At 43.1% G+C, this 22,321-nt stretch overlaps 1 protein-coding gene across 1 annotated transcript; it reads right to left on the bottom strand.

The window, feature by feature from the left end:
* Positions 1 to 2,881: 2,881 nt before the first annotated feature.
* Positions 2,882 to 22,321, bottom strand: Etnppl (ethanolamine-phosphate phospho-lyase). Its single transcript, XM_057793336.1, has 12 exons — positions 22,174 to 22,321; positions 19,271 to 19,389; positions 18,886 to 19,045; positions 17,042 to 17,116; positions 13,159 to 13,249; positions 11,872 to 11,988; positions 9,569 to 9,651; positions 8,690 to 9,070; positions 7,565 to 7,654; positions 7,054 to 7,184; positions 5,230 to 5,297; positions 2,882 to 4,092 (listed from the first exon to the last, which is right to left on the bottom strand). Exons 1-12 carry the CDS (start codon positions 22,227 to 22,229, stop codon positions 3,973 to 3,975), a joined length of 1,491 nt encoding a protein of 496 aa, XP_057649319.1. The 5' UTR covers positions 22,230 to 22,321; the 3' UTR covers positions 2,882 to 3,972.

The raw sequence follows: 22,321 nt of genomic DNA, 5'->3' as shown, positions 1-22,321 counted from the left end.
TGTTTCTTACCTCCCCTTTACAATTGTTTTGGTTCTTTGCATTTAGTAAAGAGGAAAAAAAAAAAAAGAAAAGGCCCATTCTTGAGGCTTTTACTTGGAAGTGGGTTGGTGTGTAATGGGTTTTGGCATAATTCCCTAAGAGGGCTGTTGATCTGCCCAAGCCTAGTCTTTTCCAAAACCGCCAGACTGACTTTTGCAGAAATATGTTTATTCTTTTAAGTGTGCAGTAGGTGCACACAAGAAACTGAGCATACACCCCTACACATACTCTAATCCATCTCCTAAGGGTCATTATAAATTCTTGTAAGCCATACAGACTAAATATGTAAAAAAGAGCAACTTTCCTAATGACTCATAATGTAAAGGTTTACTCTTCCCACAATAAAACTGGGCAATAAACCCACCCACTTGGATTTTTTTTTCCTTCACCAAGCCACTACCCCTTACAGGCAGTTTCCTTTGACACACGATTCTCTTCCTCCAGTCTTTAACCCTGTATTTGTCAAAACATCAAGCAAGTTATGTAGGATGACGGTTAAGGATCTAGATACTTGAAATAAATATCTAAATGGAATCTAAGATGTTCAGGAATCCAGATGTATAAAACACTTATTGTCACTGTTGCTTCTGTAAAAAAAAAAAAAAAAAAAAAAAAAAAAAAAACACACCAAATAATTCCTTGTTTCTCATAGATCCAATGACACTTACATGGATCTACTTTTGAGCTCTTTATCCCATGCCTTTGTCTACCTTTGTGCTAGAGCAACCCTTGTCAGTGGCTAGAGCTAAGCCTGGGTTTCTCATCAGGCATTTTCCATCTTTTTGTCTATGAGATGCTGCATGTGTAAGGACCTTGCTGCATTAGTTATGTTTGCTGTAACTGTAGCAAAGTATTCTACAAAAGCTACTTCCCAAAAGAAGGAAGCGTCTATCTTGGCTTATGGTTTAGGGGGACACAGTCTAGCATGGTGGTAAAGTTATGGCTGTGGACTGTGAGGCTGGTTACAGGATTCAGAAGGAGATGAATGCCGGCATTTTATTTATTTTTTAATATTTATTTATTTATTATGTATACAATATTCTGTCTGTGTGTATGCCTGAAGGCCAGAAGAGGGTGCCAGATCCCTCTACAGATGGTTGTGAGCCACCATGTGGTTGCTGGGAATTGAACTCAGAACCTTTGGAAGCGCAAGCAATGCTCTTAACCACTGAGCCATCTCTCCAGCCCCAATGCCGGCATTTTAGATGGTTTTCTCCTGTCTCTACTTTTAAGTTTGATCTGAGGTCTCAGCTCATGGGGTTGTTCTGCCCACATGCAGGGTAGATTTTTCTTCCCAATTAAACCTCTCTAGAAATGCCCTTCTAGACATATCCACAAATGTGTCTCCTAGGTGAGTCCAAACATAGTCAAGTTGAAAATGAAGATTAAGAACCCAGATATATCACTTTAAAAGATAACATTCCATACCTGGCCCCTAAAACCTCATAACGACTCATCTTATAAAGCAATACACATTTAGCTCATCTTGAAAAGCCATCCAATCCTTAGTAGTGCCAACACGGTTCAAAAGCACAGATTCTAACAATCTCCTCTGGGCTCCAAAGCAATCTCTTATCCATGAGCTCTCATAAAACACAATCAATTAGTTATATCCTACTGATGTTCTGTAGCACAGAATAGACATCTAGCTCCCAAATGGAGTGATGGGGTACTAGCAAGGAAATCAACAAATCTTACCTGTTAAATCTCACCTGTTGCTTCAGTGGCAGGAGAAGCCCTGAGTGGCTACTTAGCAGTCTCAACCTTCAGTTCAATGGAACCATCGTTGTTCCCCTTCCCACACAGCAGGAGAGTTATTACCCTGGGACCAAGACTTCTTTATTAGTAGAGCCCAAAGTTGCAGTTATAAGATGCAGATGTTTTTCTAGTGGTCCACTGGGATTAGTAGTGAGAACTGCCACTGTGTCTGCACCCGCTGATATTCACCCCCATGAATCTTGGCTATGGGAGAAATCAATACCATCACATACTGGTTACTGACTTGGGTCATGCACTTACACCTAGAAGGTATTTCCCGTGCTATGAAAGACATCGCCCTCTGGCTGATACCATAAAGGAGTCTTCAAAAGTCCATTTCACTGTCCTTGCAACCAAGTTAATTCTAGGTGACGGAGAACAAGGGGAGACCAGTGAATTCCATGAGCACAGGCCTTTTCTATATGTCACTTGCCATGACCAAGTAACTCCTTAGCTATAAATAGTATAAGTAGTGCATGTAAGACACTGTGCCAATGGTAACCGCAAATGGTAGCTTCAGTGGAAGAATTGCAGACAGGAAAAGAAAGGTTACAGTTGGAGTAACTGTCTCCTTTAATAAAACAAAGCTCTGCTCTTGGTATAGTTGGAGGAGTGAACTTACGAAAGCAGCCTGCTGCTAGGACTCTGTCTGGTGCTGCAGGGAACTGTCAGACAGTGGATTAGCCTTAAACTCCTAGCCTTGCTGGCTATAGCCAGATTGACTTGAGTGAGTGGAAATCACAATGCTTAGCCTTCACATGGTCTGCAACCCTGCCATTGCTCTGTTCACAAACCTATTGGGCAATGACAAAAGTGCCCAAATGATTGGTTTGGAAAGCTGGAAAACTGGTGTTTCTAGAAGAGCAGTCTGTATGGTGGAAATTCCTGAAAAAATTTTAAAGTTATTTTACATTATATTTTGTTTGGGTTTTCCCCTCTCAACTCTTCCCAGATCCTCCTCACCTCTCTACCCACACCTTGTGCTCTCGTGCTCTCTTTTCACAAAAATAAACAAATAAACAAAAACAACTCCTCATCACCCACCCCCTAAAAATGAAAATCAAGCAGGGCGGTGGTGGCACACACCTTTAATTTTAGGACTTGGAAGGCAGAGGCAGGCAGATCTCTGTAAGTTTGAGGCCAGCCTGGTCTACATAGTGAGTTTCAGGACAGACTCCAAAAGCTACAGAAAAACCCTGTCTCGAAAAAACAAAACAGAACAAACAACCAAAAAGATGAAAATTAAAATAAGCAAGCAAAAGACCAATAAGGAAGAAAGCCCAAACAAAGCAAAATGGAACAAAAGGGTCTAAAAAAAAAATACCACAAGATGAGTTCATTCTGTGTTGGCCAGCTGCTCCAGGGCATGGGCCTCCCTGGGCTGTGATTAATACACCCGATGACACTTTCCCTTTGCCAGTGGCTATCAAGTGCAGATAGCTTCTTGGTTAGGGGTGTGACCCTGTGTCTACCTCCCTCTCAGTGGACCCTGACTGGCTTGAAGCTGAGCAGGTCTGGTACACATGTTGCTACAGTCTTTATGAGCTCACATGTGTATTGGTCCCATATGTGTATTGTATCTAGAAGGCATTGCTTCCTTCGAGTTAGTCAACTGTTTATTTTGATTTTCATTTAGAGTAACTTAGACTTCATGTGTCCATTTCAGTTTCCCCAGGGTGGCCAGTGACCAGGTTTCTCGGGGACCACTGACCTTTTCCTCTGCGCTCTGTGGTTCCTTTTGGAATGACTTTGATTTCACCGCTCTGATCTGTACTGCTCGCTGCATTTTATAGTCATCATCTTTGTTTATATCATCTTTTATTTGATTAAAATCCATATATTTTATATATTAACCAATTTAGAGTATTTCTCATGTTAAAATACTTTAATGTACCAATTCTCTGAATTTAAGGAATCTACTTGACTTGTTTCTCTAATTTCAAACATTAAGACAAGAGAAATGCAGCATTCAGTTGAGTTCTGCATTTGAAAATTCAGTTTGAGGAGAACAAATACTTCTAGAATTGCAGGTAAGGAATCAACAGTCCAGAGGTTGAACTAATCATGTTGATGTAGTTTAGCAGACTGAAAACTCTAAGGATGACTAAGAGATGAGGTGCATCCTCTCGCTCTCTTTATCCATAGATGTTTATCTGCCGTTTACTGCTCATCCTTCACGTCTTGAGTCTTTTGCTGAGCAGCGTGTGCTGATCTGAGCATACACCGTTTCTCTTTCTGCTGTGGTTTTCCCTGGACTCGGTGGCGCCATGATTGGGCTGTTCCACGTGGACTTCCTGAAAGACAGGCCCACAAAACTCCGGTGGACGTCCCCCTCTGCTATCAGCCAACCCCCTTCGTCTGAGTTAACAGGACACCCCCACCCCCAAGAAAACCCCAGGCATTTGAAAGACGATGGCGGCATGGATTCCGAGACTCTGGACAAAATTTTATGCCCACACAGTAACTCGACTGACTGGCTTCATGGTGCAAAGCCCTGCTGTGAACTCTTGTTTGTTCAAGCTGGTCAGTGAGTGCGGAGTGAATCCATTTTGCAACCATTATTGCGACCCAGATTTGATAAACGATTCCTGCCCTTTCAATAATAATGGGTCTCATGACTGGTTTGTGTTGTGTGAGGAGACAGAGGGTGTCTTGTTAGAAATCATTTGCTCTCCTTCAAACACCCCAATGTTTTTTTTAACCATGAAAAGGACTTTGCTGACTGCGCTGGGTGTGCAGGCAGGCCCTGGGCACTGAATGTTCCCTTGCCCTCTGAGCTATAAACAAATAACAAATTATGCAACAAAGCCTCTCAAGGTTTTGCTTTTCTGTTTCCAGGCCCGGGTGCTCTTTCTCACACCATGGGCAACTCGGGAAGAAAATGGAAAAGCTTTCTGCTGGAAGCGCATCAAGAGCAAAAACTAGGCCACTCGGTGCCAGTGATTCCCCGGGGCTCCTGGCTGCTGTGGAAGCTTCCACGTAGCTCATTTCAGAATCAGTTCTTGGTGTTTCAGAACTAGGCTGTTAAGGCCTGTGTAGATGGTGAAGAGCATTGTGGGAACTGAACAGCATCATGGGAACCAGAGGCCATTGCAGGCGGCTTTCTGAGCCAGCAGGAGAAAGCTCAGAGCAGATTAGACTCTCCCCGTTTTTGAAATGAAATCTTTATAGGCCCGAAGAGGGAGGTCCTTTGTTTTTATTTATTTATTTGATGTGAGAATAAATCTGTGAGAATGGTAATTTGGTTTCATTTCTTGCAAACGATACACTATTGGCTCTAGGAACTTAATTGTGTTCTCAGAATTGCAGTGATAACCTTCGTTTAGCAAGGCTGCTTTTGTTCTTAATAGTCATGGTGCATTAAACAGAGCCATCTCTTAGTCCCCCAATGCTCTAAGCTTTTCCCCTGAAAAAAGGGGGCCACCTCTTACCTTTGTTCTGCAAACTACATTCTCAGAGATCACCCCGTCACTCTTGGTTTCTGTGACTTCTTCTAAGTCTAAATTAAAGAAGATACAGAGTTTGACCAGCATAATTAAAAATAGTGTCTAGGAATATCCTTAGGAAGGAAGGACTGGAGAGACAATGTAACGTGCTTAACAAATGTTACTATTCCAATTGCTAGCTTGCACCTTTTCAACCTTCTTTTATTGCTATTAGTTCATGTATATGGATATTTTGCTTGTGCGTATGTTTGTGCACCAAGTATGTGCCTGGTGCCCTCTGAAGACAGAGGGTGATGGATGATTTGGAGCTGGTGTTACAGATGGTTATAAACCACTGGCTGGGTGCTGGAAATTGAACCCTGGTCTTTTGGTCGAACAGTGGCCACTCTTAACTGCTGAGCCATCTCTCTAGGTCTAGTTTATAATTTGATTTTAGTTTTTCGCTGTTAATTTGTTTAGGGACATGGCACTGAGATTGTTTTACCTGTGTCTGGTTCACATAGTCAAGTTCTTCTGGGCTGCTGGTAATATCACTTAGTTCAGTCTGAGTAGGCTCAGACTTGGTGACAGGGCATTCTACTCTGTATTCTTCTACCTGATGCTGTGGGACCACAGGACACACCAGTTTGTGAGGATGTTTGACAACGTTGGGTATGAGCATGTTCTGAGTCCAAGGAGAGACCCTACTATGAACAGCAGGATGTTATAGAAGTTTTTAAGCATTACTGATCTATGATGTGTTGGCTTGTGACTTCTCATCTTATTTTAACACCAATGGTTGGGAATTGAGCAGAGAGGCTGAATGCATATCTATATAATATGGGTAAAGCTAAACAACCATAAGAATGGACTTACTATTTCAATAGTTCTAGGATTTCAACACTGTTTTACAGTGATTATTTACTTTCCAATGCAATTTACATTTATAACAGAAAATAAATTAGTTCAGTTCTGGAATATGAAAGAACAGAAGATAAAATGCCCATGGTGGGTCAGAGGTCTAAATGATCAATATGTCCTCAAGGTAAACATAAACAGGTTGAAACCATTTTGATATTTGAGGATTTCTTGAAAACAAAAATAATCCAAAGTGAAATGATTCAGTGTATGGCCAAAACTTGTTCATCTATACCTTGTGATTTTTATTAAAAAACATTTCAGATCTCTTTTGTCTCCTTGGTTTGACTTTTTTGAACTGGGGTCTTTGTGTCCAATCCAGGCTGACCTTGAGTCCCTTGTCCTCACGCCTTGTCACCTGAATGTTAGCTTGGCTTGTGGATGGGCCCTCCCAGAGCAGACTGATGCGACCTTATCTCAATGGCTCAGTGTGAAACCACGCAGTTTGAGCCCAGTGCAGACACACAGTTTGAAAAGCCTACTTATTGTCCACAGGGAAGAGAAATGGTTAACAAAACAGGGCGAGCTGAGCGTGATGGTGTGCACCTGTAATCCCAGCAACTCACAAGGCTGAGGCAGGAAGATCGTGACTCTAAGGCTAGCCTTGGCTACACAGCGAGACCTTACCTAAAAAGCAAAACAACAAACGCCCTTTCACAATTAACCAAACAAGCGATAGCAGCAATGTGCTAATTTACTAAAAACATATTTGGAGTTGTGTGAATATATAAATGGGAATGTTTGATTTAACTAAGGTCTGCATACTTTTGCAGTTATCTGATTCTAGTTTGAAGAGGAAGTTATCCATTTTATATTTTTCCTTGTGTCATGATCCTGCTGAATAGGAGGGCAGGGCAGGGCATTGTAGAGCATGGGAAAGAAGGGAGAAGCATCTTTAAGGTAGTGACCAACCTGTTAAGATACCATCAAGGTGGTCCACCATGAACTTTGCATCTTCTTCTGTAAAGCACATGGGTGGCTTGATTTTGAGCACATTCCTGTGGGGGCCATCGGCACTGAGAAGCACCCCTTTCTCCTTCATCCTAATCAGTGCAGGAAAGGATCATGAGTACATGTAGTGGGGATGAAGGGCAGTGAGCACATGCAGTGGGGATGAAGGGCAGTGAGCACATGCAGTGGGGATGAGGGGCAGTGAACACGTGCAGTGGGGATGAGGAGCAGTGAGCACATGCAATGGGGATGAGGGGCCATGAGCACGTGCAGTGGGGATGAAGGACAGTGAGCACGTGCAGTGGGGATGACGGGCAGTGAGCACATGCAGAGGGGATGAGGGACAGTGAGCACATGCAGTGGGGATGACGGGCAGTGAGCACATGCAGTGGGGATGAGGGACAGTGAGCACATGCAGTGGGGATGACAGGCAGTGAGAACATGCAGTGGGGATAAGGGGTCATGAATTTACTTATAAATGACGTGCTGCGCTTCGGCTGTTGCAGGCGTCCTTTTCTCATGGTCCTTCACCAGATCAATGCCAATAAAAAGGCCAACACCTCTGAAGAAGAGGAAAAAGAGTCCATGTGTACTCTCTGAGCCCCTCACTGTCACCAAATGACATTTAATGTCAAACTGAATGTGACATTAAGTGGAAACGCAGCTGGTTTTAACTAGCTCAAGATGCCACTAGCATCATAGTTGCTTCTCATATTTGAAACAAGTTTTGCCACCAGAGATTTCCTACCTCACTTAGTTTTTTAAAGAGGATCATACTTTAAACAATTGTATTTATTTGCATGTATTGTGTGTAGGGAATGCATGTGTACACAGGCATGTGTGTGCATGTGTCTATGGTGGCCAGAGACCAGCCTCGGTGGTGTTAGTCAGGGTCATCTCTCTTAACACAGGGCCTCTCCCTAGATAGCCTGTGCGCACTACGGTTGCAGGTGAACACCACTCACCTGCCGTGGTAATGTAGGTTCTGGGGACCGATTTAGGTCCCTGTGCTTGTACAGCAAACTCTTTATCCACTGAGCACATTCTCCAGTCCTCAAACAACACTTGATGCCATTTGATTTCTCAGGGTACTCATTGCAAGTCTATGAAAAATACCCAGCAATGGAGATAGCATTTTCCTCCTCGTCCACAGATACTTGGAATAATCTGATCTTCCTTCTTTTCCTGGGCTTAAAATTATCCTAACTTTACAGAACAAAAGTCTGCAATTTTTAAAAAATATTTATTCATTATGTATACAATATTCTGTCTGTGTGTATGCCTGCAGTCCAGAAGAGGGCACCAGACCTCATTATAGATGGTTGTGAGCCATCATGTGATTGCTGGGAATTGAACTCAGGACCTTTGGAAGAGCAGGCAATGCTCTTAACCACTGCAATCTCTCCAGCCCCCCAAAGCCTGCAAATTTGAGGAAAGATATGTACCTCAATGTTGCCAGGGTGGTCCCTGAGTCCTGGATTAAGACCAACCCTTGCTCTCTCTGTTTCTCAGTGTTTTAGAAACTTGAGTTCAAGCTTTCAAGTTTACAAGATTGTTATGGAGAAACAAATGCATACATGATGGTTGGTCAACCCACCTGATATCCCCTATCAAAGGGTGCTTAGCTTTCTGTGCTTCCAGTAGCTCCTTGAGGTAATTCCCCACTCGTACAGCATTTCCCTGAAGGTTTTCTCTCTCAATTACGTCCAGCACAGCTAACCCAACAGCACAAGACACTGGGTTTCCTCCATATGTATTGAAATACTCTACGCCAGTGCTGCTGAAGGTCTCTGCAATTTCTTTGGTTGTCACCACACAGGCCATGGGGTGACCGTTGCCCATAGGTTTCCCCATGGTGACGATGTCTGGAATGAAGTCTTCGCCATGCGTTTGGAAGCTCCAGAAATGCCTCCCAGCTCTGCCAAAGCCTACTTGAACTTCATCCGCGATAAACACGCCCCCTGCCCTGCGAACATGTCTGAAAAGCAAAGATATATGCGGATGAGTGCCCCCAGCACCACCCAAAAAAAGACTATTGAAAGCAGAGAAGTATTAACCCAAAGCCTCCATCCGAGGACTCAAAACCATGTAGCAACATTACAGGCTAATCACAATTTCTAGATTAGATTTACCCCATATGGGATGTATGCTACTTAAAGTAAGCTGTTTTGCAACATTCCACTTGGAGAGAGAGTTGGACTAGTGGCTCTATCCAGGGTTAATCTTCATGTCTACTAATTGACAAGGTGTAGCTATGGGCCAATGAGCAGGCTGGGGTATAGTTCTGCAGGCTGGACTATGTTGAACCCTGTATCTGCTGGATCTTGGTTAAGATCAGGGACATCCTAGAGTCCCAAGGCAGCAGGCAGACGGCAGCAGTTTTTTTTTTTTTTTATCAGCTAATCTGGAAGTATGACCTTGTAGACTTGCCACAGTACCCTCAGTTTGACCAAGGATGCCCAAGTCAAGTACATACTCAGCCACTTTCTGGAAGTAGCCCGCGGGAGGAATAATTTGTCCACCGCAACTCTGCATGGATTCAGCAATAAAGGCGGCAATCTATACAAAAGAAGATGGGGTCACAATCTTTACAAGATACCTACCCCCTAAAAAGTTTCCTATATGACAGGTTTTTATTTTTAAAGATTTATTTTTATTGATGTGTATGCGGGTGTTCTGCGCGCCTGTTTTCTGTTCTATGTACATGCAGTACCCAAAGAGGCCAGAAGAGGGCACTGGATCCTCTGCAACTGAAGTTAAAGAGCGTTCTTAACTCTGCTCTGTAGGTGTGGGAACCAAACCTGGGGCTTGAGAGAACAATCACTCTTAATGGCTTAGCCACCTCTACAGCCTCAAGAGCACACTATATAAAGAAGCTTTATCTTCAACTTTATGTATGCGTGTGTACATGTGTGCAGGTGTCGGAAGACATGAAGTCGTCCCACCCCCCCACCAGATGGAGCTGTGAGTAGCTGTGAATCATCTGACTTTGGTGCTGGGAACCAAATCCGGGTCCTCTGCAAGACCAGTGTGTGTTCTTGACGGCTGAGCCATCTTTCCAGTCCTTTGAGTAGGTTTTAAATGGCTAGAAACAGACCTGTGGTGCGTGCTACACAGTCTGCTAATTAAAAAGAAAAGCTGCCTGTGGCCGTGACCTAAATGAAGTCCTGCCCCCTGGGGAAATGGAAACCGCGCTCCAGGAGAGCTTAATTAAGGGTCAATCTCTTTTGTCAGGCTGTGCTGAGTAAAAGTACTGTTTTGAAGTCTATGACATGAACCTTTGCGAACTGATCGAGGTTCAGAAGGTGCCTTGGTGCCCGTTCCCCAGTTAGTAAAAATAGGACTGCTTGAGGCTAGAGACTGCACCAGGGGAGCGGGCACACAGCCTGGGGCTCCACACAGCACTATGTCTGGATTTGAAGCAGGCTTTCCTCAAAAGTTAGGCATCTCAACAGAAACTACAGGGGAAGCATGTCGGAGGCTAAGGGAGAAGTTCAAAGAGGCAGTCACTGATGGAAGAGGAGCTCAAAAAGGCACAAGGAAAGAAATGTAGAGAACCAAGTCTGCCCCCAGACTCCTACCAGCTGCCCAAACCGGGTTAAACTCTTTACTTCAGAGTTAACTTTAGTGTCTCAGCTCTAAAACGAGGCTGCCGGAGTCTAGAAATTTCTGCTCCAACCTTCCGTATTATCGCAAGCACAGCCGACATTTACAAGTGTATGCCCTATATTCATTTTTGCATGGCTTTCAGCATTGGTAACACACTGCCATCAGGTCCCAAACTGTGTAGCACTGATATTGGTAAAAAACTAAACCAAACTAAAACCACAAAACCCAAAAATTACCTAGACCCTCCATTAGCAGCAGAGTCCATATCATTTTGCTGAGGTAAAAAAAAATTTTTTTTTTGAAAGCATCAAAACTGCAGGGAGGAGACTCGGAAGCTTCTATGGAGCTTTAGGCTCATTTGCACGAAGATGTCATAAAGGACATGAAAGCAAGGCAGGGGTGGGGGTGGCAGTGTGGAGGTAGGGGTGAGGGGTGAGAGAGCTACTTTATAAAAAAAGAATGGATCTCCTGTCATGAAGGCAAAAGAATTTTTCAATTCACTGGAAAAGGCAAGTCACTTTTATTTAATGAAGCATTCATATCGTTATGTCTGTGCCATAAACCAGTTTAAAGGCGGCGTGTTGTCTAGTTGCATCTAATCTGCACCTACGCAGCCCTGCAGTGGGGAAGACTAGAACACGAATCTGCGTACAGCGGGGTGAAGACCGAAAGCATGAACTCCTTTCCTGCCCTCGACAACTCTGGTGCTGTCTGGGAAGTCCAGGCCCGGTGTGTGTGGCGGGGGAAGGCCCCTTTTTTCTGCCTTGGCCGTAGTAAGGAGCCGAGTCTCAGTTCTGTGGTTCCAGGAGGCCCCTAGCTCCAACAGCACCATCGCTCCCCTGAGGATCTGAGAGCTGGGTCTGCCCCCGACACTGAAGCCCCTCTGCCGCTTTGCTTCCCCACGACCCTCACAGTTGGGAGAGCCTGGCTCTAGGAAACAGACCCTGTGCAGTACATGGGAGATCAGAATTAGCCAGCAGCACTGGAGAAGAGAGTGGTTTTATATCTAAGATAGATAACATTTTACTATGACAGTGTAACACCAAAGCCAAGTGAAAATGTAACCAGCAAAGAACAGAATGGAATTTTCGATTTAATCCTTTTTCTGTAGAGAAAACTATTATAACTATTTCCGTAAAAGACGTTAAAAGTGTTTCCCATAGTGCTCACCTTCCTTCCTCTGCTCTGAGCCTCTTCGATGATTTTCTTCACTTCATCTGCATAGGCTGTGGCTGCGTCTTCGTGGTCCTCTCTGTATTTCCCTCTGTAAGTATCTGGAGTTGGTGCCTAGAACATCAGATGATACAGTTTTTCATAATTTGCCTCTTTCCCAATCTTGAAAACCAAGAGGGCATCTATTTTCCCCACCAGGGCATGTTGGAGGGTGGTTGTGTTGACCCAAGAACCCTCAGTGCCTTTTATCTCTGTACATTTCTGAAGGCTCCGAAGAACTGACAACTTTGAATTATGAGCTGGACCCAGACCCTCTATATCAAATTTTTTTTCCTATTCACATAGCAAGCAAATACAGATTGGCAGGTGAAATTACGCTATATCAAAATAATAAGAGATGGAGACTGTACTAATGAGTGTTTGTAAAACAAACTCAGGCTGTCAATTATATCACAAACTATGATCACTTAGGAAACTTGGGTACCTTAGTGCTTATTCTTTTAAAGCCTTGAAATAAAGCAGTGAGGTCTCTAAGGGTCCACTGACCCTCAACTAACACAACCATATGAAGTGAATTTCACTGTTTCGACAACTTGTCTGGCTTCTCTATATGTTGTACTGTACCTTTAAAACAATTCATATTATTTACATAATTACGATTTATATAAAAAATTTAAATTTAATTGTTTTTAAACATTTTGGTCATTCCTTGTGGACTCCATATCATGCAATCCTAATCCCACTCATCTCCTCATTCTATCTACCTTCTGCCCTTGCAACCTTCCCCCCCAAATAAAGTAAATTGTAAAAGAAAAAAGCAAACAGAACAAAACAAAAAGTCTTGGCATGTGTGCCACGCCAGGCTGTAGCATGACATAGAAGTCACACAGTATACCCTGTAGTCCATAAACTTCTAAGTGTTCATTGCAGTGAGCCATTGGTCTGGCTTGAGGCCTCAGCTTTCTGTAAATTATTTTTATGATAGTTGTAGAAACTCTCTTAGCTCTGGGTGTTGATCTAGTACTAGTAATTGGAAGAGTAACTGAAGACCAGGGGGCGCTGAATAAAACAAGAGCTGCTGAAAATCTCATCTGCCACGAAACTCTCTGACCACCATTCTCAGTGTGAGCCACGTGCTGCCAGTACGTGGCCCTCTGCGGTCAGCACGTTACACGACCGCTCTAATTCTTAGCGTCATGGTTCCACTCTGCTCCGAGGGTTGGGCTGGATGGCAGTAGACATTCTAGCCCCAGCATTCTGATGATAGGACTTGGGGATACTTACCACATGTACAAATTCCTTCTTGACATCTTTGCCCTTCTGAAACTTATAGGGACTGATCTCAATTAACGATGTCAGGTGACCATGGTAAGCACTGAAATGGAAAAGAAAAGCAATGGAAATTGCTTCAAGGAAGGTGTTTTTCCACAGGAAAGCCAATATTGTATACCACTCTGTATTCGTTGTCTGGGGAGAATTTCCTTGCTGGTGCCACATACAACTGTATGACTGGATCGATCTAGCCTTTCCTGGCAGTACCGGCCATTTGATATGTCTATTTTCCTTTATACATACAATGAAATACATGAGAAATCTAATGTGTCCTCATAGGCAATGGTTTTTTTATTACAGTAGGAAAATAAACATTTTTGAATTATATTGCTAAATTAGATTTTCTAAATTTGAATGTTTTCATATCTTCATGCAATCCTGTGATTTGAGTTTTCTACATTCTTTTTTGTTTCATTGTTTCCTTCTTCCCTCTCTCTCTCTCTCTCTCTCTTCCTCCCTGCTCCTCCCCTTTTTCTCTTTTTGAGGCTGGGTTTCTCTGTGAAACAGTCCTTGCTGTCCTGGAACTCTCTTTGTAGACCAGGCTGGCCTCAAACTCACAGAGATCCTCCTGCCTCTGCTTTCCAAGTGCTTAAATTAAAGGCATGTGCCACCACCACCTGGCTTAGTTTTCTACATGCTTAAACACTTTAAGCATTTATTTATTTATTGTGTGTACATATGCAGCCTGCACAACTGGAAGGAGTTAGGGCTCTCCTTCCGCCATATGGATCCAGGGCATCAGACTCCGGCTGCCAGGCTTGTCAAGCAAGTACCTGCTGAGCCACTTTACCAGCCTAATTTTTTAAAACATAGACCTCTCATACCGCTGTCTGGTCTTGAACTCCTGGCTTCAAGTGATTCTTCTGTCTCAGTTGGGACTACAAGCATGTGCCACCATGCCTGGTTAGTAAGCCTGAATTTGAATGTTTCCATATCTTCATGTAATCTTGTGATTTTTTCTACATTCTTTTTTGCTTCCTTCCTTCTTTCCTCCCTCTCTTCCCCTCCATCCCCCCTTCTTTTTTTTTTGAGATAGGGTATCCTGTATACCCCCTTTACTGTGGCATTTTCTTTTCTTCTACTTTTCTTTTTTTACATCCTAGCCAAAGATTTCTATCCCTCCACTTTTCCCAGCCCCCTACTCCCTCCATCCCCCATCCACTCTTCTTCCCCTGTTTCTCCTCAGACACAGGTAGGCATCCCATGGATATCATCCAGCCATGGTTTATCAAGCTGCAGTGAAAGCGGGCACCTCCTCCTCCACTAAGGTTGGATGAAACAATCCAGCATGAAGAGTAGGTCCCCAAAGCAGGCCACAGAATCAGAGACATTTTCTGCTCTCACTGTCATGGCTTTCTGATTGGATGCTGACTAGTGGATGGTCGGTTGGAGACACTAGGCTAACACTAGTTTTCTGGAAGAAAAACTTGGACTGAGAGGCGACTGAGTTGCTACAAAATACTTTTCTCTCCCTTAAGGCACAAATGGCAATGATATTCCTCTTTCTATTTCTTGCCCTGAAATATAATCAGCAGATGTGGAGAGAAAGGTCTAAAAACCCATCTACAGATAATTCCGAATAGAGATCCTCTGACCTAGGCTGTATAGGAAACTGCAAAGCAGTAGCAAAAGGAGGAAACTCCTGACTGGAAAAATTATAAAGAATACGGAAAGGCAACCCCAAGGAATGATAAAAATCATAAAATTTTTGAGGAGATTCTCAAGTCAGCAGTGCCAGTTAAGATATGTTACACCCATTGGATTAACAACAGTTGGGAAAAACAGAAAGCTGGGTAGTATTGGGTTTGGTTAGACTTTGGAGAGGGGACCTTTCCTGTGCTGTGTCTGGAGTTGTAACCACACTGGAGACAAATATTGAAATCTTTAATAGCACCTTTGTATACCTTGCTGCCCAGCCATCTTGTTTCTGGAATTTATCCCTAGGGAATTCTCAGAACGTCCTGTGGAGGACCGTGTAGAAGGATTTCTGCTGGTGCTGGGAGCAGATGAAGTCGGTGCCTGTCACTGGGGGCGCTGCCCAGTGAGAACAGCACTGTTATAATACCGTAAGGCAGCAACTCCCCGCGTGGAGCTATAGGCACTGGCAGCATCTCTAGTCTGACCTGAGCTGTACTGTAGTGTAAAACAGAAAGTGGACTTTCGATACTCAGTGAGAACAAAAGGAATGGAAGATATGTCAATGTAGTTTATGCTGATTACATATTAAAATGACAGCATGTTGGCTACCCCAAACTACTGGAAGATTTAAAATCCCATACATAGCTCACATTATGTTTCTATTGTCAGAAGTGAGTTAGAGGAATGGAATGCCTTTCAGGAATTCTGTGTGGGATGAAACATGAAAAGAGAGATCGACACTAACTTTGGTAAAGCAGATACACGTAAGATAACATGTTTTTCATGATGTAAAAAATGAAAGGACGTGGAAGTGCATGCAGAGCTAGTTGGGACGAGGAAAGGGATCTGTGGAAGTGGGAGGGGGACAGGAGGGTAATGGTGGAGAACGTGATTGGAAAACACATGCACATGTATGAAAATGTCGTAGCGAAGAGTTACCATGTACTAGTAAAACATTTCAAATAGCATAAAATAGATGCTAAATATATTATTATAGTCTTCCATAGGTCCACAAGTATATAAGTAAATAAATAAATATATGGTAAATACATTATTATACTTGTCCATAGGTGATGGAGGATGAGAATTTTATAAAAGAAACACCCCATCCCAAGTATGTTCACCTCCTATACACAGAACCTAAGAATGTGTTTCATAGCAGAGGTCATTTTTTAGGTGTATTGAGGACCACTCAATGAGAGCATTATTCTGGATCATCTGGGAGGATCCCACACAGTAACAAATGTCCTATAAGAGAAAGTAGAAGGCAGGAGCACCATGGAGGTGTGGGGAATCGAAGCAGAGGCTGAGTCGGGTGATGGCTGACTTTGAAGGTGAAGGCCTGGACTGCAAGCCATGAAACACAGACATAAGACGTGGGAAAGCCAAGAGTTCCCACAGATAATCCTGCTTTTAGCTCAGGGAGTCATTTCAGCTTTCTGACTTACAGAAACAATACAGATCACTTTGTATTATTTGAACCCAAAAGTTTGTAGCAACAAATGAAGAAGCGACAGACATGAATAATCCCATTAAGAGGAGTCTACATGAGGTCCGTATTTAATTCCACTCTGTAGATTTTTGGGCATAATGTGAACCCATATGTGGCATTGTGGAGGGGTATAAGGGCAGACAAAATAATTTTTAAAATGTTAGTAAATATGGATGCCAAATATCTTGTTTAAAATTAGCAAATTCATGTTCGAGAGGTGATAAGATCATTCGTAGCCGTGAGCAAATAAAATACTAAAGTTTTAAATTTGCTATAAATTGCTGTCTTTAATAAGTACAGTGGATAATCCCAATAGCGAAGTGAAGCAAATGTTTGGATTTTAAAGAAATTCTTTTTTTTTTTTTTTTTTTTTTTAATTTTGGAAAGATTGAGTTACGCAGAGGCAGCCCCAGGTGCAATTGTGTAAAATGTCAGCCCGGTTTCAGATCAAGCCTACAAAGCTGCAGGCTTCACGATATGCGGAAAGTCTCCTGCATTTTCAGGGGCTTAGACAGTAAATTAGACTCTGGATTTAAGCTAAGTTCAGCATCCTACTGTGGAATTTCAAACCACTGTTCCGTGGCAGTTCCATGACACCCTCCCCCATAAGTGCCTGTGTTTTGGTATAGATAGGTTCGGTACAGATTGGTACACTTCTGGCTCTGAAGGGGCTTCTCCCTTGGAAACCCTGTGCCTAAAACTTACTGGTCAAGAGTGATCACATCCTGGTGGCCTCGGAACTGCCGTGCCAGGCGTAAGGCTAAGTCATTGGCTTCAGATCTATTGAGATAAGACAGAGAAGGTACAGGTGACAATCTCTTTTTAAAATGACTTAGTGTTAGTTACAAAAATTATAAGACGACCTTTATCCAGAAAAGCATAATGCAGAATTGAAATTTCTTTCCCATTCCTTCTTGGTCACCCTAAGTTCTCAATTTCCTTTCCTTTCCTTTCCTTTCCTTTCCTTTCCTTTCCTTTCCTTTCCTTTCCTTTCCTTTCCTTTCCTTTCCTTTCCTTTCCTTTCCTTTCCTTTCCTTTCCTTCCTTTCCTTCCTTTGTTTTTGTTTTTGTTTTTTTTCCGAGACAGGCTTATCTCTGTAGCTTTGGAGCCAGTCCTGGAACTAGCTGTTGTAGACCAGGCTGGCCTTGAACTCACAGAGATCTGGTGGGATTAAAAGTGTGTGCCACCACTGCCCAGTTCAATGTCATTTTCTAACACATGTGTCACAGCCATTAGGGACTAAGACACAGAAGAAACCCAGAAAAATGACAGCCAAGCTTCCCACTTCTCGTAGCTGCACCAGTGATGACTAGTTTTAAGGATCCTGAAAAGCCCATTGTATACCCTATCTAGGAGGGATGGAAGACCCTTAGCCGCCACTGAATACCCTATCTAGGAGGAATGGAAGACCCTCTAGTCTGGCTGCCAATCTAGATCGCAGGGACTCATTATTTGATTAAGGAAAGAACATCATCACGTTATTGTACCTAGTTTAAGAGTCTAAATATACTTTCCTTACTTGGATAAACATCGCTCAAGGGATGCTTGTGATCAGCTGAGTGTTTGCTTCTGTGTATTCTCACAATAATGCTGCAAGGCAAGTATTGCCATCTCCATTTCTATGGGAACCAGAGCAAGGTTTACAGCTGACTAGACATATGGCCAGGATCTAGACAGACGCCTGGACGACTTTGAGACCATTGCTTTTGCAGGAAGTGTGCAGCATCATGCGTGTTCTCTAACGACAACGCTGCTTGGCACCCATTCCTCTTTGATAGTCAAGGATTCTCTAAAGATGACAAACACTATACTTCACTCATAAAAGGCAAGGATGGCTTCTAACAAAACAGGAGATCTTCAAAGGCCGCCTCAGTTCTTTCTAAAACAAAATAACGATGTGCTCTTTATAAAACACCTTATGGAAAAAGGGGGTCACAGAAAATCACCCAAGCAGACATTATAGCTTTCTAAATAACAAATTCAATACAGTTAACCCTTTAAAAACAGGAATGCTGTAGACTGCTTTTCTCTAACAGAACTCCCAGCGTCACACATCCTTGGGCATGCGTCTGCATACCATACTTTCTGATACCTGTAGAGTTATCCACAGGATGGGTACGTAACCATTTACGCTTACAAAATGTAAAAGTTGGAATGTATCTTCACTTGAATTTCCTTGTGTTTGTGTTGGGAAAAATATGCTCAATTATTGTAGGAAAGCAAGTTAGTAAAAAAAATCTTATGAAATTACCACTTGTTTAGCAGGCTCATTTATTTGCTGAGATCAGCATGTATGTATTGAAAGGACTATGTGAGCCCGCCATTTATATTGCACTTTACTGAGTGACAAGATGATGTCACTGTATCCTCTTATGCTCGGAGTCTTGAAATAAACGATACAGAAAGGTCGGCGCCTAATTAAGGTCCCTTAGTGAGTGGCAAAATTTCCTTAATTTTTTTTTATAGACATCTATATCACACCACGCATCAAAAGGAAAAGGTTCGCAGGCATAATCGGGGTGTGAGGATGCCAGAAATCAGACACGTACCCCGAATTTGTAAAGTAGCAAACAGAGAGCGTCTGCGGCAGGGTGGCTGTAAGGCGCTTGGCGTACTCCACGATGTTGTCGTGGAGGAAGCGAGAATTCGTGTTGAGTAGTTCCATCTGTTTCGCCGCGGCTTTGACCACTTCTGGGTGGCAGTGTCCCACTATAATGTAGGACGTAAAGGAACAGTCAACAGCCCTAAGAGCTTGGGAGGAGAGGGGAATTTTGATGGGAAAGGAGAAAGGGGTTGTGTTCCTTTTCCCTGCGTTTTACGGAAGCTTTCCCCTTTTTAGGGCGACTCAGCAGAGGGACAACATACATGAAATTTCCCGAGATGAACCGGGCTCCACGGGCATTTCCTCCAATGCTCTGTGCGCAGGTTGCTTACCGTGAGCCACGTTGTTGATGCAGTCCAAGTACCTTTGGCCTTTCTCGTCAAACATGTACTGCCCCTGGGCTCGCATTATTTTGATGGGATCCGCAGCAAAGAAAACCTTGCAAGAGGGCCTAGACAGAGGCAAAAGAAATACTTTGGTCCGGTCAGACAACGCAGTATTTTTCCTTCTCAATGGAGGTCAATCATCAGTTGAAAATTAAAACAAGTTTCAATTATAAGGGAAAGGGAAAACAGAGCCCATGTGACCGCATCGCTTTTTCATTCTACATTAGTTTTGAATCCCTCCTCTTAATTCGCCGCTGGTGTCACTGCTCACATAAAATAACCACAGTTTAACAGCTCTGTTTACAGGTGCAAGAATCAGCTTACTTAAAACTTAGCTTTCTTTGGGACATTTTATTCTACTGGAACAAAGTTGACCACCCTCACACAGGGTGATAACTATTAATATTTTTATAATTTGGAGAAAGAGAGGAGGGGAAATAGGTGGTCTTACATGAGATAATATTTATTGACAGCAGTTTCTGACATCTCCTGAGAGCCAAGGTGGAAAGTACCTTTAAAAGGCACAGAGCCCTCTGCAGCCTGCAGCGCTCAGTAAGACCCAAGGTTCTCTGTGGGCCTCTTAACTTGTAGATACAATCTAACTGTTGAGTTTGAGTCAGTAAGAGTTCTCCCTCTCTTTGTTAAATTTTAGCTGATGCTGAAAAACAATATAAACTAGTCTACCAGTGGTGCCACATGCCTTTAGTCCCAGCAGTAGGGAGGCCCAAGCAGGAGGATCTGAGTTCAAGGACAGCCTGGTCTACAGAGTGAGCTCCAGAACAGTCAATACTATACAGAGAAACCCTGTCTCAGAGAAAAAAAAAAAAAAAACAATAAAAAAAAAGAACCTACATAAACTAGAAGATGGGCTATAGCTCTTTCATGAACTGCTTCTCTAACAGACATAAATGCTAAGATCTAATCTTTAATATTGTACAAAAACCTACAGCAACTTTTACCATAGCTGTAAGTCCTTTTAAAGTTTGAGGTTACTCACTGCTCCCGATAATCAAAACACTTTTAAACAGCTGCACATCACCTTAATAAATATTGCAAAATCTCCACAAACCCCTAGGATACATGCAGAGTTCTATTACATATGCAAAAGCACCAAAATAAAAACATAGTTTTAGGTTCAAATGTCCATTGGGCCAAGGTCAGAAACCTCAGTAACATTTGTGCCTGGCCATATTTTATGCCATAAATGTTCATTGAAATAACCAAGAATTATGGGGGCTTATTTTGCTCACAAAAGCATCCCAGAACAAATAATTTAAGTATTTAAGATGGGAAAGTCATTTATTTGATATAGGACAAGTGCCACTCAAAATACACGAAAATTCTCTTTGTAGTATTTAGCTCTAAGTTATTTATAGTTAGTTATTAAGTTCCTTATAATTTGGAGAAAGAGAGAGGAGGGGGAAACAGGTGTAGGTATTACATAAGATAATATTTATTAAAACATTTATCCGTTTCTGAAATATCAGGTGTCTTTGTTTTTGTTTTGTCTGAGACAGGGTTTCTCTGTATAGTCCTGGCTGTCCTGGAACTCAGAGATCTGCTTGCCTCTGCCTCCCTACTGCTGCGACTAAAGGAATGCGCTACCACCAGTAGACTAGTTTATGTGATTTTTTTCAGCATCAGCTAAAATTAAAAGAGGGGGGGAGGGGAGAGAGAGAGAGAGAGAGAGAGAGAGAGAGAGAGAGAGAGAGAGAGAGAGAGAATTCTTGTGGACTAAAACTCAACAGTTAGATTGTATCTACAAGTTACAAGGCACACAGAGAACCTTGGATCTTTCCACCTTGGCTCTCAGACTGCAAAATTCTCTCTTATCCCATCTCCAATACTACTTCTTCTCCTTTCACAAACTTTGCCGTTTTCCCTCAGAAATTATGTTTCCAAATGAATTTAGTTTAAAAGGTGTCAATAATGAGTAGGGGGAGGAACTTGGGCCACTGTGAGAGAGGTCTTAGTCTCCTCGACCTTTTAGAACCCTCCTGATGGAAGCCAGGAGCTTTTGTACCAGAACCTGCTCAGCATTTCTGCCTGGAACATATTGCTTCTTTCCCTTATCACTTGGTCTGTGCACTGTGCATTGGCGACAGCACCAGGTACATGCGCACTATGGATAGCTGCTTCCACAGTGTTAGGGCACAGTCCGTATTGTCCTTTAAAAACCCATACACAAGATATTATCTCACTCATTCTCCTTTGCTCCTGGAATGTTAATAATATGACTTGACAGGGATGAATGAGCACGACACCTAGCTGGGACCAGAGTTCAGGCCAGTCTTTTATACACAGTTCTATTATTAACACATAACGTGGACAAAACAAACGCCAGGAGAACACAGCATTTAAAAATCGACGTGAGGACCCAGTTTAAGAAGAAGCTATAACGTGCCCGCAAAGCCCCTGCGTTTTATATAGGGGATTTAAGTTTTCAGCTAGCTGCTGAAACTCTTTATTGCCTCACCAAACACATGGGAAAAGCTCACTTTAAACAGAGGTTGTCAGAATGTGTTTGTTTTCGCAGCCATCACTCAAATGATTTGAGTTCAGCTGTAGAGTTGATGAGCATGGAGACGTGTTCCCCCAGCCCTATCTCTGCGCTCTTTTCCCAATGCTGATACCCGCCTTCAGGAGAGTGTGAGTTGGAGGAGCCGGCACCTCCAGCCACCTGCTTCCCCGCCTCTGGGAGACACAGAAAGCTCAGGTTGGGGCTTCTAGGAGTACCTCCTGGACAGGCAGAACTCTCTTCCAGAGCCCGGGGGGTGTGGCGCTTTGTCTCTCCCACCCAACTCCAACCGTTTGCCCTCTGCCCCTTTCTGCCCGCTAAGGTTCCTTACCCGATGTGCTTGCCCCGCAGCGCCAGGGTGTCCGGTTTGCTATACAGCTCGCACATGGTCGTGCCCTTCCAGTGTGCCTGCCTCTGGAGGAGCCTGGGACACAGGATGTATTTTCCTCCTGAGGTCTCCTGCCCTGGGCGTGGGAGGC

The sequence above is a fragment of the Chionomys nivalis genome, chromosome 18 (assembly GCF_950005125.1).
Source record: "Chionomys nivalis chromosome 18, mChiNiv1.1, whole genome shotgun sequence".
Classification (NCBI taxonomy): Eukaryota; Metazoa; Chordata; class Mammalia; order Rodentia; family Cricetidae; genus Chionomys; species Chionomys nivalis.
The sequence above is the reverse complement of the archived record's forward strand: the minus strand, read 5'-3'. Positions and strand labels throughout refer to the sequence as shown.